This window comes from Chiroxiphia lanceolata, assembly GCF_009829145.1.
Source record: "Chiroxiphia lanceolata isolate bChiLan1 chromosome W unlocalized genomic scaffold, bChiLan1.pri scaffold_44_arrow_ctg1, whole genome shotgun sequence".
Lineage (NCBI taxonomy): Eukaryota > Metazoa > Chordata > Aves > Passeriformes > Pipridae > Chiroxiphia > Chiroxiphia lanceolata.
Genome location: NW_022476500.1, coordinates 596,707 through 621,416, shown reverse-complemented (window position 1 = coordinate 621,416; position 24,710 = coordinate 596,707). Strand labels below are relative to the sequence as shown.

The 24,710-nt window shown below is 54.0% G+C and overlaps 1 protein-coding gene and 1 long non-coding RNA gene across 2 annotated transcripts; both read right to left on the bottom strand.

The window, feature by feature from the left end:
* Window positions 1-6,861: 6,861 nt before the first annotated feature.
* LOC116781382 (gastrula zinc finger protein XlCGF7.1-like) lies at window positions 6,862-8,599 on the bottom strand. Its single transcript, XM_032677059.1, has 2 exons — window positions 8,527-8,599; window positions 6,862-8,338 (listed from the first exon to the last, which is right to left on the bottom strand). The coding sequence occupies exons 1-2, from the start codon at window positions 8,576-8,578 to the stop codon at window positions 7,416-7,418; spliced, it is 975 nt and encodes a 324-aa protein (XP_032532950.1). The 5' UTR covers window positions 8,579-8,599; the 3' UTR covers window positions 6,862-7,415.
* A 7,373-nt stretch (window positions 8,600-15,972) lies between these two features.
* LOC116781406 lies at window positions 15,973-17,919 on the bottom strand. The gene is made up of 3 exons (XR_004354861.1): window positions 17,506-17,919; window positions 16,988-17,101; window positions 15,973-16,249 (listed from the first exon to the last, which is right to left on the bottom strand). It is a non-coding gene; the product is annotated as an uncharacterized LOC116781406 (long non-coding RNA).
* Window positions 17,920-24,710: the final 6,791 nt, after the last annotated feature.

Below are 24,710 nucleotides of genomic sequence, written 5' to 3'. Positions count from 1 at the left end.
AGCAAAAGACAGCAGGGTTTGTTCTCTTCTCCTCATGAGCAGCCATGGTCGGCCACTCCCGAGGAGCAGGGCTTGGGTCAGTGGGACGATTCCTCAGCCGGCAGCCATTAGACAATGAATGCCCCCCTCCTGCTCCCTGCCTCAGCTTTTAGAACTGAGCTGACCTCCCATGCTCTGCAATGTCCCTTGGCTCAGTTGGGCTCAGCTGGCCTACTTGGGTCCCCTGCCAGGCTCTTGCCTTCAGCTAAGGAAGCAATGTCCCAGTGTTGGTGCTGTGCTCAGCAGTGGCCAAAACACTGGGGTGTTCTCAACACCCTTCCAGCTGCCAATGCCAAGCCCAGCCCTGGGAGGGCTGCTGTGGGGAACTGAACTGCAGCTCAGCCAGACCCAACCCAAATATCTATGGCACATATTCTATAGAATCCATCCTTAGGTGTTGTATGATAGATCTATAAGATATTACAAATAAGAAGAAATAATAAGGCAAGTGTCCTCCTTAGGGACACCCCCCCGCAAACTCCTGCCTGTGTTTGTTCCCTGGGGGTCTCTGCAGCAGCAAGCACAGCCCCACACTGACTGCTCTGGGGTGTGCAGGCATTTGTGGTTCTGCCTGTCTGACACACACACACACAACCTTGGGATGGATCTGGATGTCACTGGATGTGATGTTGCAGGGGAGCTGTGATGTCATATGATGGATGTGATGTCATAGATGAACCTTGATGCCCCAACAAGGATGTGCTATCACAAGAGAGATGTGATGTCATAAGAAGGATGTGATGTCACAGGGGAGGTGTGATATCACAGGGGAGCTGTGATGTCACAAGAAAGATGTGATGTCAAAACAATGATGTGATGTCAGAGGGGAGGACCTTACGTCACAGAGATGATATGATACCACATAAAAGATGAGACATCATAGGGGAGATATGACATCACAGGAAGATGTGATGCCACAGGAAGGATGTGATGTCACAGGGGAGGATATGACATCACAGGGATGATGTAATATCACAGGAGAGCTATGATGTCATGTGGTGGGTGTGACATCATAGGGGAGGATGTGATGTCACAGAGAGCTGTGATGTCATAGGGGACCTGTGATATCATGGGGATGATATCAGAGGAGAGATGTGATGTCATATGATGGATGTCACGTCATAGACGAGCCTTGATGTCACAACAAGGATGTGATGTCACAGGGCAGGTGTACTGTTGTAGGGAAGCTGTGGTGTCCCAGGGGAGGATGTGAGGTCAAAGGGATGATATGGCATCACAAGAGAGATGTGAGGTCATATGATGGATGTGATGTCATAGGGGAGGTGTCATGTCACAGGATTAATGTGATGTCACAGGGAGCATGTGATGTCATAGAGGAGTGACACATCCCACCCCCCAACCCTACTCTAGCTAAAGCTGTGGAATTTGTCTTTGTTTCCCTTGGGATCAAGGTCATGCTGTTTTATTTCTGGGGACGTCCAGAGATGAGTTAAGGGTAGCTCAGACCTTTTGCAGAGGAAGGAGTTGTTTACTCTGGAGCATTTGAACTCAGCCTTTGTTCCTGGTTTCTTCCCACTCTTTCAGAGCAGTTCATTTCCCAGGGTGAAAGCTCTGATTCCCCAGCACAGTCAGGTTCTCCCGAGCTCAGGATCTTTCACTGGTCTCATTTTTCTCTGGTATTAATTCTGTGCCAAATTCTTGCTTCCTAGGTCAGTGAAATGTTAGGAGACAGAGAATCCCACCTTGATCTTGGAGAGAACACTTTTAGACTTCTTTATTCTATTGAATTCTTCCCTAATAGTTCTGGATGACAGGACACCCATGTGGAAAGTCCCTTTTCTGGTTTTCAGGACTTAAAAGAGATGCTTTTCTGATGTCAGTATTTATTGTAGTGTTATTGATTCAACTGTGAGGGTTGAATTGAATGTTCCTTGCACCTTTAAAAAGTGCAACCCCTTCAATCTATTGTTTTAAAAACCATGCATTAGATGTCAGAGGACATAAAGACAGCACGTAGAGATAACCCTGATATAAGTGATGGTGCCAGTCACTCCGTGTATGGATCAAAGTTTTCCAAGGCTTTGTTCCAAGGTCACTGCCCTGCCTCCAACCTCTGTCTGCCACCCCCGCGCCCCTGTCGCCTGATTGGTCATCCCAGGGGATGCAAATGTCCCGCCCTGCTGCATATTCATGAGCTCTGGGCAGGGCTTTGAGCCCTTGATCAGGCACGGGCGAGCTTTTGGTCCCCACCTGCGCCCAAGCACGCCCATGCCAAGTGCGCGGGGTCGGCCATGGGAACTTTGTTTTTCCCCACGGGGCGCACGGAGGATTTGTCGCCGGGCGCACATGGACTCAGGAGAACTTTGCCTGCCGGAGCCGCTCTCCCTGCACCGCCAGGAAGAGCAGGTACCGCATTGCCCCGGCCGCAGTGGCGCAGAGGCTGCTCGGGAGGTGACAGTCTGCTAGAGGGAGATGCCCACTCGCTTTCCTTACTGCCTGCACAGTGCAGGGCTGGGGGGAATTGAGCCAGGCAGGAAAAGGGAATGACGGCGATTGCACATTGGTGAAATGAGATGGGAAGTAGCAAACAGCCTGGCTGGTGGGAGCACAGTTTGGGAAGGGGGCACAGGGAAAACCCACTGTGATGTTCCAGGGTAAATAACAGAAAATGAACAGAGGAGGATGCCCTTTCAGATATGGTTTACAGATCAGTGCACTGTGTATAGTGTAAGATAGCTTCATAAATGTAAGAATGCACTTTCTACAGCTTTTACTACAGTGACACATTTTTTATAAAATATATAAAGAGACAATAAGTTGGGTGCTACGTTGGGAGTTGGTGTTGGGTTTTTTTTTTTTTGTGAATGCTTTGTTCCCCTTAGCTCCCCTAAAGGAGCTTTCTTGAATGTCCCTTCTTACAGTTAATTTGAATGATTAGTTTCGATAAGCCTCTTAGAGTAGATACATTTCAATGAAATTGGGGCACTTGTCTTTTTGGTTCTGGTGCAAGATTCGAACTAATTTTTTTCTTCCTCTTTGGCTCAATTAAAAGGCATATTAAAACACTCCCAGTATATTGTGTGAGTGCAGGGCTTGAGGTGTGTGGGATTGAACGGACACAGAGAAAGAACTAACATTCAGAAACATATCTGCTTCCCTGTCTCAGTTAATAAACCCCACAGTTTGACACATTGACTTGAAATTCCCACAGAAAAAGTAGCAGTGTGTATTCCCTCTGACACCTTGGCCACCCTAGAGCAAATAAAGATGCTGAGGAGTGAAAAGGAGCTCCAGCATGCTCTGAGTTTATTTGCTTTTTTGGAGAAAACATGTTCCAGACTTCTCCATTATTGCTGCCTTAGTGGCATCATGCCAGACAAGAAAAGGAGTCGGATAAATAGATAGTTCCTTCTTTTTAATAATGGGTCCATAGTGGGTCATATTTCCTCTTTTTGCAGGAACCTGCCAGCAGATGAGATCAAACTGCATGAGAGCGATAAAGCTTTCAATTGCTGCAATGGGCAGAAGAGATAACTGCCCCCACAACTGCTTCTGTTATCAGTTTACAAAGATGCCATGAGAAAACAAAGTAGCAACAGGACTGGAGAGTTGTACTGTTCTTTGCAGCGCTGGTTGTTTGCATGTGTTTGTGTTTTTACCTTAATAACTTTGTGATATGCACATCTGTGTGTATTTTTTCTCAGTAGTTTTGCAATATGTAAAAGTTTACCACAAACGTTGTGTTTGTGTCTCCTCTACTCCCAAAATTGCTTGTATGATCAGTTTATTAATAATTGTTGACTCTGTGTTTTTATCATGAGCAACTCTGGTAAGATTGTGTAAGACAAGCCATTTCATGTATTGCTAGTTTAATTTTTGCCAAGTTTATTTTGTCTTTTTATTGAAAAACAAGTTGGTTTGGGAGAAGCTTTTAGATATGTATAATTCTGTCTCGATCAATTGAGAATCAAGAAACTCCACCAAATTTAGCCTGGGAGTTGATACAAGAATTTATGCATATTTGGAATCATACAAATACGTATTATTTGCATTAACCCTTGCCTCAGAAGGCATCAAATTATATATTTGGCTAAACTTCTCAAAATATTAACAAATGAAACTCAATCTAGACAAAAGAAAAGAAAGTGTGACCTGAAGAGAGTATAAGAAAGCCTTGTACCAGCTCTCGGGTAACTCAACATGTTTGCATAAAAACTCTAGTGTAATTTCAGGTCCAATTTCAAGACACATTGGCCCCTCTAAAGTTATTACAGAATCCCTCACACCCACCACGCATTAAAGGATACCCTGATTATTCACGGGGTGGAGACAGTGAATAATGAAAATTAATTTGTGTCAGTATTAAATCCTGATGTTTGTAACTTTGTTAATGTTAGGAAATTTGGTTGTAGCTATTGGGATCCTGTTATGTCCCATATACTTACTATTTTACTGTAAGGTTTGGGTTTTTTAGAGGGAATTGCATCACATTGGGAAAAGATTTGTGCTCTCGCTTCCTTTTCTTTACTCTTCTCTCTTTCTGTCTACTACACGAAAGGCACCACTCACAAAGAAGATTCACAAAGTGAATTCTAGAAGTGAACGACAAAAGAAGAGAAATTATTGAATCCATAAATCACGGGGTGGTGTCAGAGACTGAAATGGTTCATGATTTGTGCATTCTAGGATTGCCAAGGGACTCTTGCAGGCTCTTGCAGGACTTTTGCATTAGACCTCTGATGGCCCATCAAAGCCCATCATCCCCTCTGCCTGTCCTGAAAGGCAGGAAAAACCCTTTTCCCAGGCCCCTCACGGGAACTCTGCGCAGGCCCAGGAGATGTTGTGGGTTCGTGGCATGGCCCGGGACACCATCCATGGATATAATAACTCATAACTTCTTGGAGCGTAGGGGCTTCCCTCCCCCACCCCCAACGGATCAAGGCCCCCACTTCAACTGACAGACACTGGAGCTGCAACTGCCAAGTTCCATCGCTGGACCCCGTGGGCAGTGACTATAGACATCTTTCCACTCTCAGCTTTGCTTTCCCTTACTCTCCCTTACTCTTATCCTCTCTTTCCTTTCTCTCCCTTATGCATTTTCCCTAAAGGTTCTCTTTATGCCATATTGCTGTAGATGAGAGATATAGATGATAACACCCAAAATGGCAACATATTTGTTTACCTTTGAAACAAAATTGTTCTAAAATAAACCCTACCTATATATGTTTTCAAACAGCAATTATTCAGTGCCATTTCACTCTAATCCACCCCAAAGGATTTATTAATAAGAACCTGGGTTACCCCTCCCCCCCCTTTCTGGGGCGGATGGTAACAGACCCCTTGTAGAAGGATGTTCTGCCTGGAAAAGAATCTGATGGGAGCATGCAAGTAATGCAAGCTCTCTGTGGGGAGTTACTGCTGGTGCCAAGGAGTTGGTTTAGTGTTGAATTGTGCCAAACCCAGCCTGGTTCCCCAATCTTCCAACACATCCTGCTTTTGGAAGCAGAGTTTGACAGATCAGCTGCTCACTGGCCTGGGAAGATGTGACTGGCCATCCATCACTGGATAAGCATAAAAGCCCAGGGCCAACTTTCCTAGAGCAGATTCTTCCACAGACTTTGTTGAAGTGTGTGCAGCTTCTGCTGTGAAGCAGGGACACCTCTTGATGGTCACTGGCCAGGGGGTAAAAGAAAGAGAGAGATCTGCCTTGATTTATTTCTATCAGACCCTACCGGGCCCTCCCCGCTTCCTGCCGGGATCGGACACCGCCGGCGGCCCCGGCCCTGCTGGGCTCCATCAGCCTGAGGAATTGCTGCGAAGGAGGGGCCGGGGGCTTCCTCTTGGGCTTCGTCTCCCTGGCACCGGGGCTCGGCTTCTACCTGCACCAGAAGGTGAGGGGGGTCCCAAGGGGTCGTGTGTGCTCCCCAGAGCATCTGTGCCCCCCCGGGGACCCCCCACCCCAGTGTCACCCCCTTTTCTCTCCCCACAGAGCTCCTGAGCCGGCGGCGGCCGCAGCCCCTCCCCAGAGCCTCGGGCCCAGGCTGGAACCCCCGTCCCTGCAAGGATTTTGGGGGGTCATGTGTCCCCCTCTCCCCTGCTGTCACTGCCTCTGCCCGGCTGCTCCCAGTGATCCCAGTAAAGCTTCCCAGTTCTCCCCAGTCTCGGCTATTCAGGGGTACTGGGGGAGGAGCTTGGGGGAATCCCAAGAGGTGGAGCTGAGTTGGGGGGGGCAGAATTGGCCCCAGGATAGATGGGGAATTGGGACCCCCCCGTATTCCCCCAACGTCAACCCGCTCTGGAGGGGCTTTGGGAGGGCACCTGCCCCTCAATAAAGCACCCAGATCACCCCAAAACCTGCACATAGCCCCCCCCAAACACTCAAACCCACTCAAGCCCACCCAGGACCGCACCAAACCCCTTTTCTGAGGGGACTTCTCTGGGCACTGGTGGTGCTGGAAGGCCCCCTGGCTGCAGGTGAGGAGCTTTCAGGTGAACAGGGGGTGAGAAGGGGGAGGTCGGTGGGAAAAGCAGGGGTCAGAGGGGATAAAGGGGTGGTGGGACCCCAAACTGAGCATGAAAGGGTTGGGGACTGGAGATGATATGGAATTGGTGAAAGAGGGGGAAAAAAGTAGGGGTTAGGACCCCTAAATTGATCAAGGGGGGGGGGCTGGGGATGAGGGGACCATGAAAAGGTGGAAGGAACAGGGAGAAGGGTGGAAAAGGGGGGCGTGGTCTGGTGGGTCTTACAGTCCCATGGGGGTCTTTGGGCACAGGGAGGTTGGCAAAGGGGACTAGTCCCCCTGACCTCCCAACTTACTGTGGGGTGCTGAGGGTTGCTGGATCCAATCTCAGCCTTGCTTTATGTCAACAGTTTCAGTTTACAGGAATTACAGAGCTGTGACTGAACAACTTTTGTTTCCCAAGTTTTAATGATAGAAAATCAGATTTATTGATATAAATGAATTATTTAGGGTTACAAATGATCAGACAAAAGATCTTCATCAGAATTATTTACTGCACAATATACATACTGAAACTACCAGGAGTACAGGATAACATAGGACAGTGCTCTATACTAAAGCAGTTTGTGAAGCAATTCTACTCAAGTTAGCACAAAAGTAAGAATTCTTAATTAGAGATGGATGGAACTCCCCCCAGACCAACGCTGGTGGGCAGATCTCTACTCCCAGTCTCGAGAAGTGACCTTGGGGGGCCCCCAGCCAAGGCAGGAATCTGCACCCCCCCCCCCAAGAAGGGTTCTGTTGGAAGAAGCTGCCCCTGGGAAAGGGGACTGGCCCTTTCTGGTCAAAAGGGATGGACTGACAGTCACTGGACTCCAGGGGTTGCCTCACCATCAGGGGGTTCATTCGGGGGGGAAACAGCGGCCGAAGCTCTTCCTGTAGTCGGGGCTTCCTTTACCGGTGGGTCCGCTGGTGTTGGGTCAAGCCAGACCTGTTGGTGAAGCACTTCCCACACTCCCCACACTTGTAGGGCCTGTCTCCAGTGTGGATGCGTTGGTGGGTGATGAGGGCAGAGTTCTGGTTGAAGCTCTTCCCGCAGTCGGTGCAGCGAAAGGGTCTCTCATCCGTGTGAGTCTGCTGGTGCTGGATGAGATGTGAGCTGCGTATAAATCTCTTCCCACACTCCCCACACTTGTAAGGCCTCTCCCCGGTGTGGATGCGCTGGTGGGTGACAAGGGTGGAGTTCCGGTTGAAGCCCTTCCCGCAGTCGGTGCAGTGGAAGGCCCACTCCCCTGTGTGTGTTGGCTTGTGCTTCAGGAGATCTGAGCTGGTCTGAAACCTCTTCCCACATTCCAAGCACATGTAGGGCCGTTCCCCGGTGTGGATGAGCTGATGGGAGCGGAAGCTGGAGCTGATCCTGAAGCTTTTCCCACACTCCACACACTTGTAGGGATGTTCCCCAGTGTGAATGCGACGGTGCACGTGCAGGCCGGAGCTGTCAATGAAGCTCTTCCCACACTCCTTACACGTGTAGGGTCGTTCCCCAGTGTGGATGTGCTGGTGTCGGATCAGGTTGAAGCTGTCCCTGAAGCTCTTCCCACATTCCATACACTTGAAGGGCTTTTCCCTGCTGGGAGGCTGCTCAGGGACCACCAGGTTGGAGCTCCGCCTCAAGCTCTGGCCACCTTCCGGGCACAGGCTGGCTCTTTCCTCCTCAGAGCACCCTGGGATGGCTTTGGAGCCCCTCCTGCGGGGGGATCTCCGGCCCTTTACCTCCCCGCTGCCTTCCTGCGCCGGGGAGCCCTTCAAAACGGCCTCTCCCACCAAGGTCTCACAGGGGGATTTGTCCTCTGGGCTCTGCGTCCTCACCTCGGGGCCTGGGGCAGGAAGCAAGAAGGACAGGGAGGGGATTTGCCTCCGGCCCACAGGGAAGGCCAAGGACATCCCCCCAACTCCGGCCCCGGCAGGACGGTGGTGGCAGCGGGGTTGTCCTGCAGCCGGGGCCATGCTCGGCTGACAGAGCCAGCACAACACCCGCCCAAAGGGCCACTGACTTCCTCCTCACCTGCCTGGGGGGCCCAAGGCATCTTCCTCTTCCTCGCAGCCTCCTCCTCCATCTGGCCAAGCTTTGGGAAGGAGAAATCCTGATAGAGGGGGGGAAACAAGGGCATCCTGTGACCATAAAACCCTCCAAAAAACCAAGATTCAGCCCGGAAAAACCCAAACCATCGAGATTCAGGTAAAAACCCCTCAGAAACAGTAGGAAGACCCCTGCCCCCCCAAACTGCAAAAAGTTCAGATTCAGCTAAAAAATACTCCAAAATATGAAGATTAGACCAAAAAAACTCTCCCAAAACCAAACTGTGGTAGGGGGGCAGCCCTGGAAATCAGGGCTTTGCTGCCAGGACTCTGCAGGGGCTTCCCACAGGCTCTCAGCCTCCTTTGGGCATCCCCTGCTCTGGCATGGGCTCCTCCCGGGCTGCAGGGGGGGTCTCTGCTCCATCCTGGACTCATCCACAGGTCACAGGCCCTTCAGCTCAGGTTCACCCAGAGCTTCAGCCGGTTCTGTGGAGCAGCGATCCCCTGGCCCCCTGACAGTGCGGGCACCTCGCCAGGGTTGTTCCTCGAGGTTATCTGTCCCTCTGCCTGCCTGGGGCTGTTTCTCCAAACCACCAAACCAAGTGTGCCAAACGCCCTGGTTGGTCAGTGCTGGCTGGGGGAGAGGGCACTCAGTGAGGGGATGAGTGAGAAAACTCAGCACTGGGGCTGGGCTGGACTGAAAGAGGATTCAGCACCACTTCTGATGGCCCAGGGGCAGCATCTGGATTCTCCCAAACAGAGAGATGGCACTTGTTCCTCTGTGGGGAGTCAAGGGCAGCAGGGTGACTCCTGCTGCATGGATGGAGTGGTAGAGGATCCCTTGGGTCCCCAGGATGGATCAGCACTCGGGGGTACAAACTGCCCTCGGGCTCAGGATGCAGCTGCCAGCACAGATTTCCCTGCAAAGCCTGCAGGGAGTCAAGATCTGGAGAGGAGATTGTGCCCCATGCATGGGATTGCAGAGGCTCCCTCAGGTCCCCAACAGGAATCAGCAACCAGGAACATACACAAAAGGCCCATCCAAAGATTTCGGGGGGAATGTCCTGTAGGGAGGGGACAGTGTCACCCCACCAGGGTGGGGCTGGCAAGTGGGAGGCTACTCCAGGGGTCTGCAAGAGGCCTCGTGCTCCGCTCGGCCCCAACAGTGCCTGGTACCAACACCCCCGGCTGCCCCCGGCCCTGGGCAGCTCTGCTGCCACAGGCTGTGCCCTCACCGTGGCCCTGCAATGGCCCTGCCTGTCCCTCACCCGGGGCCCTGCCCACATCCCTGCCCCTTGGCTCTCTCTCTGCCAGCTCAGTGTGGGGCACACGGGCTGGGGGTCCCTCCCAAGCCCCCGGGCAGCCGGCGTTGGCTGGGGGGATGTGAGGGCTGGGCCTGCTCAGCACAGCCCTGGCCTCGTGCCCAGTGCCTCTTTCCTGACCCACACAAGACCTTCCCGGCCCCCCCAGGGCTCCCCTGCTGCTGCCTCTGCTCCTGGCCCTGCCTTTGCTGCTCCCTTGGTTGGGGCAGCGGCTGCAGGGGGGGGATGGCAGCAGCTTCAGCTCCACAGTACTTCCTGGGGGGAGCTCAGCCCGGGGGGGACGGGCAGGGACCTGATGGGGATGGACAGGGGCCCAGCAAGGACAGCCAGGGCCTGCAGGGGAAAGCACAGGCACAACCTGGATCCCCACACTGCCACCGTTGTCTCTGCTCCTCCTTGCAGGCTCCATGGCCAGGCACAGTTTGTGTTCCTGGGTGCCCACCATCTCAGCACTTGCAGCTGCTCAAATCAGTGCCCGCAGCTCTGCAGCAAAGCCTCAGCTCACCTGGCACACAGGGGATGGACACAGCACCTTCTCGGGGATGGGCATTCACAGCTTCGCTCTTCCCCACCACTGGGCTCTCATTCCTCAGCAGCACCTCTGCCTTGCACTTATTCTCAAGGTCACCTCAGGGCCTGGGCTCAAGGACATGAACCTGCAGGGAGGGGACATCATGTGCAAGCTCAGGGTTGCCTGCCTGCACTGGCCTCTGGGCTTCTTTCTCCTTATACAACTACCCCAGAATTTAGCCTGCTTTTCTAACACCACACATTTACAGACTAACCTTGGAGATAGATATGGACAGACATCTCTGTCACCCTGGGGATAGAGCCTCAAGCATGTGCTGCCATAGGAATGGGAATCAGAGAACCACAGAATCAGCCAGGTTGGAAAAGACCTCCGAGATCATCAAGTCCAACCCTTGATCCAACCCCGCTGTGCTTCCCACACCATGGCACTGAGGCCACATCCACTCTCACCTTCAACACCTCCAGGGATGCTGACTCCACCCCCTCTCTGCCCAGACCATTCCAAGGTCTGATTACTCTCTCCGCAAAAAATTCCTTCCTAATATCCAACCTAAACCTCCCCTGGCACAGCTCAAGACCCAGCCCTCTTGTCCTACTGCTGCTTCCTGGCAGAACAGCCCCACCCCCACCTGGCTACAACCTCCTGGCAGGAACTTGCAGAGAGTCAGGAGGTCTCCCCTGAGCCTCCTCTTCTCCAGCCTCAACACCCCCAGCTCCCTCAGCCTCTCCTCACACCACTTGTGCTCCACTCCCTTCCCCAGCCTCGCTGCTCTTCTCTGCACCTGCTCTAGCCCCTCCAGGGCCTTCCTCAACTCAGGGGCCCAGAGCTGGACACAGCACTCCAGGGGTGGCCTCGCCAGCGCTCACTCCAGCCCAACAATCACTTCCCTGCTCCTGCTGACACACTCTTCCTCACACAGGACACCAGCCATTGGCCCTCTTGGCCACCTGGCCACACTCTGCCTCCTCTTCAGCTTCCTGTCCATCCACACTCCCAGCTCCCTTTCTGCCTGCCTGCTCTCCAGACACTCTGGCTCCAGCCCAGGGGGCTGCTGGGGCTTCTTGTGGCCAAAGGGCAGGACCCGGCCCTTGGCCTGCTTGAACCTCATCCCCCTGGAATCAGCCCATGGATCCAGCCTGGCCAGGTCCCTCTGCAGAGCCCTCCTGCCTTCCAGCACATCAACACACCCCCAGCTTGGTGTCACCTGCACATTTTTTGCTGATGAAATGCCTTGTTCTGCAGCAGCTGCAGATGCTCAAGGGGCAGCAGGACCAAGTCAGGGGCCTGGGGGGGCCTGGGGGGCTTTGGGGTGCGGGAGGGTCCTGGGGGAGCTGGGGAGGGGCTTTGGGAATTGGGGGTACAAACCAGGACAGAGCAGGACAGATCAGTACCTCCTCACTGCTCCCCAGATCTCTCCTGGAGCTGGGCCACGTTGTCCTGGGACACCTGAGCCCCCCCCAGTGCCCTCCCAGTACAGCCCAGTGCCCCCAGTACAGCCCACTGTGTTCCTGTCCCAGGGTGCCGGGTGATACCTCTTTGGAGGGGGTTGGGAGGGATTTGAAGGAGGAGCAGGGAGAGAACTGGGGGGGATCTGGAGGGGTTGGATGGGGATTTGGGGATTTTGGGGGGCTTTGCGTGCATTTGAGGGAGTTAAAAGAGTCTTGTGGGCATTGGTGGGTCAAAGATATCTGGAGGGGAGGGGATTAAAGGAAAAAAAGGGGAGTTGGGAGACATTTGGCAGGGGGTTAATGGGGCCTAGAGGGGGAGAGGAGGGGCTTCCCTACAAGCAGGTTAGTCCTGAGCCCCCCCTCATGTCCCCAAGACCCTTTTGGTGTTTCCAGTTCCCCCCTTGACACCCCCAATTCCACTGTCCCCAAACCCCTCCCCACTGTCCTCAAACCCCATCCCTGATGTCCCCAAACCTCCATCTCACCCCAGGAGCCCCCCCGGACCCTCTGACCACAAAAATGCCCCCCCCCCCAGCGCTCACAGAAAGGCCAAGGGCATCTGGGGACACACTGGGGACAGTTGGGGGGCTTTGTGGGGCACTGGGTGATTACTGGGGGATACTGGGACACACTGGGGGGAACCAGGGGGCATTGGGAGAGACTGGGAGGTTACTGAGGGACACTGGGAGGGCACTGGGAGGGACTGGGGAGTTACTGGGGGATTACCAGGGCACACGGGGAGACACTGGCAGGTTACTGGGCCATACTGGGGGTTACTGGGTGCTCACTGGAGGATCACTGGGCCATACTAGGGGGCAGTGGGAGGTCACTGGGACACACTGGCTGGTCACTGAGGGGGTTACTGGGTTGTACTGAGGGTCACTGGGAGGTCACTGGAATATACTGGGGGCACTGGGATCCCTTTACCCAGATGTGGTACATCTCCCCCTCTGCACTTTGGGGGGCACCCCCACGACCCCTCACCTGGGGGCTGGGAGATCCCCCAAAACCCACTGCTGGGCTTTAGGGGACCCTCGGGCCCCCCTCCCTGTGGGGTTTCTGTCTGCTGAGTTTTGGGGGTCTCTGGGGTTCAGGACAGGCATTGGGATCCCCTTTCCCTGGGGTCGGTCCGCCGACACAGAGAGCCGATAAAATACCCTCAAAACCCCTGAAATCCCCTCAGAAATCTATCTCTGGACCCATCAAAACCTCCTCAAGGACCTCACAAATCCCCATCAGAGATCTCATCCACCCCCAGGACCCCCTAAACCCTCTCAGTGACCCGCAAAACCCACCTGGGATCCCCAGGCCCTTTCAGGGACCCCAAAAACCCCCTCACGGACCCTCAAAACCGTCTGGGACTTCTGAAATCCCACTAGAAACCCCCAAAACTGCTTCAAAGACCTCCCCAAAAGCCCCCCCCGGACGTCCCAATTCCCTCAGAGACTCCAAAACTCCCTCGGGGATTCCCAAACCCATTCAGGGACCTTCAACCTCCTCCCTAAGTCCCCTCAGGACACCAAACCCCTTCAGAGACCCCCCAAAACCTCCTCAGGGACCGCCCAGGGACTCCAAAACCACAGAACAGCCAAAGAACGTTCTGTAAAGGAAGAGAGCAGAAAATCTGAGAAGGAGGAGACCAAGGAAAAACTGAAGCAAAGCAATAAAATCATCCTGGCTCTTGCAGTTTTTCCTTCGCCTTTTTCTCACTTTTCCTTTTTTTAGAGGTCTTTTTTTTTGTTGGGTGGTTTTGATTTTTTTTTTCCGAGGGACTTTCTCGGCAATCGAATCGAACATCCGGGTTCTTGGGAGGCCTCCCAGGCCCCGCGGCCCCGAGACGGTTCCAAGGCCCTGCGCTCTGACCCCCGGGAACCCTCGAACCCCCCCGCCAAACCCCCCCGAGCCCTCCAGCCTTTCCACCCACAGCCGCGCTCCCCGCAGCCCCCGAGGGGATCCCCAGACCCCGCTCTCCCGCATCCCCCGCCAGGTCTCACAGACAAAGGCAGGACCCGCCGCCATCACCGATTCCCAGCAGCCAATACGGCGCTCTGTGCCTGCTCACCGCCCTTAGAGAACACGGCCGAAGCCAATCAGCGCGCAGCCACGCCCCCGACCGACTACCTTCGCGCCTGCGCGCCGCGCTGAGCATCACGGGAGTTGTAGTCCTTGATGGATCATAGCGGCCATTTGCGCGTGAGTGGAGTGAGGATAATACTTTTTTGGTCTTATCGGTTTTCTGTCTTTTTTTCCTTCTCTTTTCTCTTTTTTTTTCCTTTTTTTTCTTTCTGCTTCCTTTTTTCCCTTTTTTCTTTCTCTTTTTATTTTTCTCTCTTTTTTCTTTCTTTTTTTTTATTATTTGTCTCATTTTTTCCTGTTTTTTCTGTCTTTTTTTATTTTTCTCCTTTTTCTCTTTTTCCTCCCTTTTTGTCTTCGCATAGGCTTTTTCTCTTTTTTCTTCCTTTTTTTTTTTTTACACTGTTTTCTATCAGTTGTATTTTCAAGGAAGATTTAAACACAGATCAAAACAATCTCCAGGTACAAATCTTAAGACAACAGATAATCTGGCATTCTTCCAGGTTCGTGAGAATTCCCAAAATAACAAACATGAAGGGTGCTCACATAAAAAACAGCTCTCCCTGCTTTTTTCCACAGGTAAAGCAAGTGTGGAAGGGGCACTTGGCCCCAGGCAAGATGCTTTTACAGCCACTTTAAGCAGCCCAAAGTGGATCTGGCTGGCAAATGGAATTATGCCCGTGCTTTCAAGGAGGATTTACATAGTACACTGAGGGGAAACAGGGCCATTTATCAATCTCCTGAAGGGATGAGAAGAGGGGGGAGCAGGTGCTGTGGCCCCAGAGCTTCTCTCTGCTTTGGGGACACTTCTGTGTTTTCCTCTGTCCACTGAATTCCCAACAAAGAAGGAAAAAGCTACAGGAACTCCAGTCTGGAGTGCTCAGGACATGTGGAAGCAGGGGAATTTTTCTTCCCAGCTGGGATTGAGAGTGCAATTTCACACTCCTTTGGAGAGCATTAACTAAGACAGCCCATTTCTGCTCAGGGATCTCCCAGGGGGAACTCAATCCGGGCTCTGGGCAGGTCCCTGCAGGGGCAGCAGCTTCCTCTGCACATTTGAGGGGATAAAGCTGCTCTAACCCTGCACTCCAACTATTCCACAGCAATTTAGGACCTCTGAGGACAGTTCCCCACTGTTTCCACCCCAGCAGAGACCTGAACATGTCCTGTGGGCACTGTGTGACCACCCCTGGCATTAACACCCTGCAGGAATGAAGACACTGACTGTAAAGACACTTGTCTACCTGTAAACCTCAACTTTCTTTGATACTTTACAGAGATAACATTTTCTATTCATATTGCAGCTACAGACTTAACAAATAGAATTGCATATATTGTGCTTTAGAAATTAAAATGCACTCCAAAGTCAGGCAATGCTAAACAATTAAAGTCTTGAACCCTTCCCCCCAAACCAGCCCCACTTTCTGGTTTCACAACCAGCCCACTTCCTCACTCTCTTCACAAAGGGAGAAACTCTCTCTTTCCACCTCTGAAACAAAAATTCCCTCCCCAAAAGTGATCAAAAAGAGTCTACTTGGGCACTACTGCAAATGGAAGTTGTCTAATAACCATTCCTTCTAACTCAGGAAGGGGAGGAGGTGAAGAACGTCATGACAAATGTTTCGATTCCTTCCTTTTTGATGTGTTCTCTTCCCTATCTGATGCTCTGGGACGTGTGCAGGGGGGTCAGTATCTCTTCAAAGATGGCTCCTTTCACATCAGAGCCCCTCAAATTGGCTTCCTGGAGGTCACAACCTGATAGGTCCCAATTGGGAAGGGGAAAAGAAAAAGAAGTGTCAATGATGTGAAAACTCCACGTGTGAAAGGGTGTTTTGTAAAGGAAGGAAAAGAGGAGTGTGTGGGGGGAATCACCTTAAATGAACTTGTTGCTGCTCTAAATAACTATAATATTTTATCCAATGCATAAGAATAAAAGCAGCTCTAAGGTTTGAGTCTGACTGTCTCCCAAAGGCTGCCCCAGGCAGGGTTTGCTCATGGATTCTCCTGACGAAACTGAGCAACAATAAAATGAAAATTTAAACAAACAAAAAAGGACCCAAAATACTAACTGTGGAGGGAAGTTGAATTTTCACTTTGTGAGATGATAAACAGGTGGGCAACAGAGAAATAAAGAATTATTAAAAGAATAATTCTATCTTCTGCTTTGGTACTTTAATATATTTTTGATATTTTAGATTCTCAGCTTGACAGTGCCTTTGGCCTACTTTGCTAATTTATTACTTCAAATAAATAAAGTTTATTTCAATATACTCCCCTTTATCTTTAAACATGTGGGCCAACATGCTGTCAGGTTCTTTGTTAACCAAAGTGCTTCTAGAAAACAAAGACAGTGCAATTTCCTTTTTACTTCATATAAAAAGTGTTTACAAATTGATTTCTTGCAAAACTGTGGTGGTGAACACAAAATACAGAGAAAGTGGCAGAAGTCAAAGACCTCCTACTTCATAAGAAGTTATTTTTCAAGCTCTTTTGCTGCATTGAAATCAAGATTTTTTGAGACTACAAGCATTTTGACCTTGTAGTGGTGAAGTACCTGCCTCCCACATTGAATGTCAGCCAGTCTGTGTGGGACCCTGTCAGCTCCTCCTGAGCTCTCCCATCACTTTGGGACCCCCTAAAATACTCCTGAGACCCCGGGTTTGGTTCAAAACTGTCCCTTTTTGGGCTTAAATTCCCATTTTTTTGTGCCCAAAGTGCCCCTTTTTGGGTCCAAACTGGGGTTTTTTGCCCTAAATGTCCCCATTTTTGCCCCAGATCTCCCCATTTTTGGTCTAAACTCTCTTTTCTTCATTCAGTTTTCCCCTCTTTGGCTCCCTTTTTGTTCCAAATTCCCCCTTTTTTGTTCCAAATATCAATCCCAGGACCCCCCCCAGACCCCAAGCCCCCCCAAGGGCCCCCAAAGCCCCTCAGGGACCCCTCAAACACCCCCAGGACCCCACAAAACCCCTTCAGGTCTCCCCAAACCCTTTTTTATCTCCCCCAAACCTTCCTGGGACCTTGTCCACCCTTCAGATATCGATCCCAGGACCCCTCAGTCCCCCCCAGTCCCACCAGTAAGGGGTCCCCACAAAGGAATTGGCTGGGGAGGCCACGGGGGCCGAGCTGAAGTAGCCCAGTTTGACCAGTCCAGGGAGCGACAGGAGGATGTTCCCGGCCTTGATGTCCCTGCAAGGGGGGGCAGGGAGGTCACTGGGAGGGACTGGGAGGCACTGGGATGAGCTGGGAGGGGATTGGGAAGGACTAGGAGGGAGTGGGAAGGGGTTTAAGTGGGAATTCATGGGGATTGGGGCACTGGAAGGGGATTTGGGGGCACTGGGAGGGGATTTGGGGAGGGCTGGGATAAACTGGGAGGGAACTGGGATGGACTGGGGGCTCTATATGGTGGATCTCTGGGTCAGGAGGCTCTATGGGGTGGATCTCTGGGGTCTCACCTGTGTATGGCCCCCTGGATGTGCAGCTACCCCACACCCTAAAGGGGGGAGATCTATGGGGTGGGATCTATAGGTTGGGCTCTATGGCTCAGGGGGCTCCATGGGGTGCCTCCACAGGGTGGATCTATAGGGTCTCACCTGTGGATGACCCCCTGGCTGTGCAGATACCCCAGACCCCACAGGGATTTATGGATGAGCTCCTGTGATGAAGGTGTTTATGGATCTCAGGATGGAGGGATTTATGGATCAGCTCCCGGCATTGATGGATTCCTGGATGAGCTCCAGGGATTGAGGAAGTCACGGATGAGGTCCTGGGATTAAGGGATTTAGGAATGAGCTCCCAGGATTGAAGCATTCATAGCTCCCTGGGATGGAGGGATTCATGGATCAGCTCCCAGGAATTAGGGCTGGAATTAGCAGGTGTTTCCTTAAGGTGCTGCCATCTGGGAAGGGGACGAGGGAGGATTTGCCTCTGGATTCAGGAAGAGCAAACAGGAATTTCTCAACAACAGGAGGTGCTTGATTAAAAAGGGACTGAGTAAATAGTGAGGGGTAATTCATGGCTAGGCTTCGCGAACGAAGATTTGGGAAGGCACTATCCACATTTGCTGCAGGCACGCTGGTGGCTTATGAGGCCAATATGTGACAGACATATCCGATTGCAAAAGGCGCAGCAGAAAGACTCCTTAGATGGTGTATTATGCAAGACACGGTTCTTTCTGCGTTGTCTTTTTTCCTCGAGAGTGATCCTGCGTGAGTTCTCAAAGGAGACAGCTGCGTTATAGATGGTGTGTCTCCAGGCCTCCTGATTGGAGGCCAGAGTAGACCAGTTATGGTGATCAATATGGCCAAGGCTGAGATGCTGTTTCAGGGAGTCCTTGAATCTTTTCTTCGGGGCTCCTCTCATGCGGCAGCCAGTGGCAAGTTCACCATAGAGCAGGATCTTAGGGAGGCGGTGGTCCTTCATCCTTGAGACGTGCCCAGCCCATCGCAGCTGCGTTCTCAGTAACATGGCCTCAATACTAGTGACAGCTGCTTGCTCTAGTACAGATGTATTGGTCACATAATCTGACCAGCGGATGTTAAGGATTGTACGGAGGCAGCGCTGATGGAAGCGTTCTAGGAGACGCAGGTGGTGGCGGTAGATGACCCATGATTCGGAGCCGTATAGGAGAGTAGACAACACTATGGCTTTATAAACACTGATCTTGGTGCTTTTCTTTAAGTGTTTATTACGCCATACTCTCTTGTGGAGTTTTCCAAAAGCATTATATGCCTTAGCTAACCTGTTGTCTATCTCTCCGTCGATCTTACCATCTGAGGAGATGAGGCTACCAAGGTAATTAAACTGTTGGACTGATCTGAGCTCTGATTGGCCAATGGTGATGTGGGGATGATGGGGGACTTCCTGAGGTGCAGGTTGATGGAGGACCTCTGTCTTCTTTAAGCTGACTTCCAGCCCAAAGAGCTCAGCAGCATCTGCAAAGCAGGATGTTAAACGCTGCAGGGCTGCTTCTGTGTGGGCAACAAGGGCAGCGTCATCAGCATAAAGCAGCTCCCGGACAAGATGGTTTAAGGTCTTGGTGTGGGCCTTCAGTCGCCTTAGATTGAATAGACTTCCATCAGTACGGTATCGAATGTAGATACCGTCCTGATCATCGAGGTCTGCTGTGGCCCTTTGGAGCATCATGCTAAAGAAGACGGTGAATAGGGTAGGAGAGAGAACGCATCCTTGTTTCACACCATTCTTAATTAAAAAGGGCTCAGAAAGTGTGTTGCCATATCTGACTTGGCCGTGCTGATCCTCATGGAGTGAGATGATCATTTTAAGGAATTTGGGGGGACAACCTAAACGTTCCAAAATCTGCCACAGACCTTTTCTGCTCACGGTATCAAAAGCCTTGGTGAGGTCGACAAAGGTTACATAGAGACCTTTGTTCTGTTCCCTACACTTCTCTTGCAGTTGTCTGAGGACAAATACCATGTCTGTGGTGCTCCTGTTGGCTCTGAAACCACACTGACTTTCAGGTAGAATTCCTTCTGCTATAGTGGGTATTAGTCTGTTCAAGAGTATTCTTGCCAGGATTTTGCCAGCAATGGAGAGCAGAGTAATACCACGATAGTTTGAGCAATCTGATTTAGTACCTTTCTTCTTATACAAAGTGATGATGACAGCATCACGAAGGTCTGAAGGTAGTTCACCGAGCTCCCAGCAGCGCACCACAAACTCGTGAAATTTGGTGTGGAGTGCAAGACCCCCATGTTTCCAGACTTCAGGTGGAATTCCATCAACCCCAGCTGCCTTGCCGATTTTCACCTGCTGTATGGCCTTGAGGGTTTCTCCTAAAGTGGGGGCAGTATCCAATTCATACTTTACTGGTTGTTGTGTGATGGACTGAATTGCTGAATCTTGGACTACACGGTTGGTACTGAAAAGAGTCTGAAAGTGTTCAGACCATCGATTCAGAATGGAGGTTTTATCTGTTAGAAGGGTTTGACCATCAGCACTGAGTAGAGGGCTTTGGACCTGGTATGTAGGCCCGTATGCTGTTTTCAAGGCCTCATAGAAACCTTTGTGATCACCTGTATCTGCGCATAATTGAGTTTTTTCAGCTAGATCGATCCACCACTTGTTCTGGTGGATCTGTCACGGAGTTTCTGTTGGAGCTTGCTGCATGCGAGACGAAAAGCTGTTTTTCTTGCGTGACAGGATGGCAGTGCAAGGTGTGCTTGGTGGGCGGTTCTCTTCTTCCTCAACAAGTCTTGGATTTCTTGGTTGTTTTCGTCAAACCAGTCCTTGTTCTTCTTGAGGGAGAACCCTAAGGATTCTTCAGAGGAATGCAGGATGCTGTTTTTAATATGAAGCCAGATTGTTTCAGGAGAGGAATCTGTGGGAATGTTTTCGAGCCTAGTTTGAAGGTTTGCCTGGAAACTGTCTCTTACTGTGGCTGATTGGAGATTGTTAACTTGGAGTCTTCTCCTTGGGATGTTGCCCCTCTTTGGTTTGAATTTGAGCTTAAAATTGAGTTTACAGCGCACAAGCCGATGGTCTGTTTGGCATTCTGCGCTGGGCATCACGCGGGTATGGAGGACATCGCAGGCATCTCTCTGTCGCACCAAGACGTAATCAATGAGGTGCCAGTGCTTAGAACTGGGGTGCATCCAGGTTGTCTTCAGACTATCTTTCTGCTGAAAGATAGTATTAGTGATAGTGAGTTGTTGCTCTGCACAGAATTCTAGCAGAAGTCGACCATTATCGTTGCAGTTTCCAACACCATGCTTGCCTAATATTCCTTTCCAGGCTTCAAAATTCTTGCCTACTCTGGCGTTGAAATCACCAAGGATAATGATCTTATCGTCTGCAGGAACCTTTTGGGTAAGGAGGCGCAGGTCAGTGTAAAATTTATCTTTTTCAGCAGGGTCAGCTTGGAGAGTTGGGGCATATATACTAAAGATGACAACATATTGCTTGTTGTTTAGCGGAGGGCGTAGGGAGATAATGCGGTCAGAGTGACCTGTCGGCAGATTTTCGAGTTTAGGGACAATGGAGTTTTTGATCATGAAGCCGACTCCTGAGAGGTGTTTTTCGGTTCTGGGCTTGCCTGACCAAAAGAGTGTGTAACCGGCACCATGTTCTCTGAGGCTGCCTTCTTCATGAAGGCGAACTTCACTGAGAGCGGCGATGTCGATGTTGAGACGAGCCAGCTCATGGGCAATTAGGGCAGACCGACGCTCAGGACGTCCGCTACCCGCAGAATCGAGCATGGTTCTGATATTCCAACATGCTAGAGTTAATTTAGGTACACCTTTGGAGGCAGGTGCATGCCTTTGTCTTTTGCTCTTTGTGCGACCGCATTGGAGGAAGATGCCCGTTGGCCTGCGGTTAACCAACCGGGTGAAAGTGGAGATGAGCTTTGTTTAGGCCACCTTTTCTAGGCCCCTCTCCGAGTGGAGCAAGCAGTGCTGTCCTTGAAAAGGCTGCTTGGTCGTTCAGGGTGCTGCCCCAAGAGACTGTCATCTCCGGTCAGTCTCAAATGACCAATATCCTGAACCGCCTGCATGCAGGGTTGGGCCTGCGGCTCCCAGTGCACCTTTCACCTGCCGTTTCGACCCTCGCCCGTCGCTACAGGACTTTTTGCATGTGGGTAAAGCCTTCAAGCCTGCGCAGTGGATTTTTTAGGTGAGACACAGTGTGCGCGGAACTGAACCCACCCTTTAATCCTGAGGTTCATCTGCCAGGGCCGAGCGAGCTTGGACGGTGGCAGTGAGGTCCTCAGGATGTAGGTTTGATTAGAGTGACCTTCTCTTAGATGGATGGCCTTACAGGGCTAAGCGAGCTCCATCTGCCCGGGTTTGGGATTGGAGTTGTCCTTCTCCTAGGATGACTGCCAGGAGGCTAAAGAGCTCATCCTGCCCAAGAATGTATTAACTCTGGTCCTACGGTTTTGATCTGTCTGGCATGGGCGACCCTACTGGAGGCATGTACCATACAGTTTGCAACCACACAGGGGAACGGAGACTATGTTCCTATTAGAGCGCCTTGAGCAAGTCTTTCATTTCCTGCTTTATTATCACCTACCTATAAATAAGCTGGAGGAGGTACCCAGGGACAACCCTTTGTCCTGTCCACCATTTCAGGATGTAACAGAGCAAAGCAAGTATATCCAGAACATGCCGAGCCTGGGCAGTAGCCACAGGAGAACCAAAACCAGACAGACAGAACAAACAAAGCAAACATTCTGACCCCAGTACCCATCCAGGCAGGGGTGCCTTTTATTGGTCCAAGCCTGGCGGGGCCCCCCATTATTCTAAAAGAACCTACTATCCACCCTGACCTTATCCTCCCCCCACTGTGTTTCCACATATCTTCAGGCACACTACTCACCTGCGACATTACGTATGGGATTGTGCCACTCTCCCTCCTGCTAGTCGGCGGACCACCACGGCCCGCTTGACACACTACGGTAATCCCCCCCCCCCAACCCTGGAACGCCAAACCTCTGTGTGCTCCGAATCTTCCTTCTCCTCTTTCATGGAGGTGCAGTACCTGTCGGCAAGGCTCCCCCTGTTTCACCTCTCTCCTGGAACGGCTGTGGCCAAGGGCTCACCCGCGCGCGCGGAGAGCGCGCGGCGCGGGGGCAAGCCGCAGCCGCCCCGGGAACGGCCCCCGGCCGCAGAGGGAGGGTCCCGGCCACGAGGTTCGAGGCTCGAGAGCTCCCCCCCACCAGGGGCTTCCGCTCCGTGCGCCGCGGGGGCAAGCCGCAGCCGCCCCGGGAACGGCCCCCGGCCGCGGAGGGAGGGTCCCGGCCACGAGGTTCGAGGCTCGGGAGCTCCCCCCCACCAGGGGCTTCCGCTCCGTGCGCCGCGGGGGCAAGCCGCAGCCGCCCCGGGAACGGCCCCCGGCCGCGGAGGGAGGGTCCCGGCCACGAGTTTCGAGGCTCGGGAGCTCCCTCCCACCAGGGGCTTCCGCTCTGTGCGCCGCGGGGGCAAGCCGCAGCCGCCCCGGGAACGGCCCCCGGCCGCGGAGGGAGGGTCCCGGCCACGAGGTTCGAAGCTCGGGAGCTCCCCCCCACCAGGGGCTTCCGCTCCGTGCGCCGCGGGGGCAAGCCGCAGTCGCCCCGGGAACGGCCCCCGGCCGCGGACGGAGGGTCCCGGCTACGAGGTTCGAGGCTCGGGAGCTCCCCCTCACCAGGGGCTTCCGCTCCGTGCGCCGCGGGGGCAAGCCGCAGCCGCCCCGGGAACGGCCCCCGGCCGCGGAGGGAGGGTCCCGGCCACGAGGTTCGAGGCTCGGGAGCTCCCGCCCACCAGGGGCTTCCGCTCCGTGCGCCGCGGGGCAAGCCGCAGCCGCCCCGGGAACGGCCCCCGGCTGCGGAGGGAGGGTCCCGGCCACGAGGTTCGAGGCTCGGGAGCTCCCCCCCACCAGGGGCTTCCGTCCCGTGCGCCGCGGGGGCAAGCCGCAGCTGCCCCGGGAACGGCCCCCGGCCGCGTAGGGAGGGTCCCGGCCACGAGGTTCGAGGCTCGGGAGCTCCCCCCCACCAGGGGCTTCCGCTCCGTGCGCCGCGGGGGCAAGCCGCAGCCGCCCCGGGAACGGCCCCCGGCCGCGGAGGGAGGGTCCCGGCCACGAGGTTCGAGGCTCGGGAGCTCCCCCCCACCAGGGGCTTCCGCTCCGTGCGCCGCGGGGGCAAGCCGCAGCCGCCCCGGGAACGGCCCCCGGCCGCGGAGGGAGGGTCCCGGCCACGAGGTTCGAGGCTCCGGAGCTCCCCCCCACCAGGGGCTTCCGCTCCGTGCGCCGCGGGGGCAAGCCGCAGCCGCCCCGGGAACGGCCCCCGGCCGCGAGGGGGGGTCCCGGCCACGAGGTTCGAGGCTCGGGAGCTCCCCCCCACCAGGGGCTTCCGCTCCGTGCGCCGCGGGGGCAAGCCGCAGCCGCCCCGGGAACGGCCCCCGGTCGTGGAGGGAGGGTCCCGGCCACGAGGTTCGAGGCTCGGGAGCTCCCCCCCACCAGGGGCTTCCGCTCCGTGCGTCGCGGGGGCAAGCCGTAGCCGCCCCGGGAACGGCCCCCGGCCGCGGAGGGAGGGTCCCGGCCACGAGGTTCGAGGCTCGGGAGCTCCCCCCCACCAGGGGCTTCCGCTCCGTGCGCCGCGGGGGCAAGCCGCAGCCGCCCCGGGAACGGCCCCCGGCCGCGGAGGGAGGGTCCCGGCCACGAGGTTCGAGGCTCGGGAGCTCCCTCCCACCAGGGGCTTCCGCTCCGTGCGCCGCGGGGGCAAGCCGCAGCCGCCCCGGGAACGGCCCCCGGCCGCGGAGGGAGGGTCCCGGCCACGAGGTTCGAGGCTCGGGAGCTCCCCCCCACCAGGGGTTTCCGCTCCGTGCGCCGCGGGGGCAAGCCGCAGTCGCCCCGGGAACGGCCCCCGGTCGCGGAGGGAGGGTCCCGGCTACGAGGTTCGAGGCTCGGGAGCTCCCCCTCACCAGGGGCTTCCGCTCCGTGCGCCGCGGGGGCAAGCCGCAGCCGCCCCGGGAACGGCCCCCGGCCGCGGAGGGAGGGTCTCGGCCACGAGGTTCGAGGCTCGGGAGCTCCCTCCCACCAGGGGCTTCCGCTCCGTGCGCCACGGGGGCAAGCCGCAGCCGCCCCGGGAACGGCCCCCGGCCGCGGAGGGAGGGTCCCGGCCACGAGGTTCGAGGCTCGGGAGTTCCCTCCCACCAGGGGCTTCCGCTCCGTGCGCCGCGGGGGCAAGCCGCAGCCGCCCCGGGAACGGCCCCCGGTCGTGGAGGGAGGGTCCCGGCCACGAGGTTCGAGGCTCGGGAGCTCCCCCCCACCAGGGGCTTCCGCTCCGTGCGCCGCGGGGGCA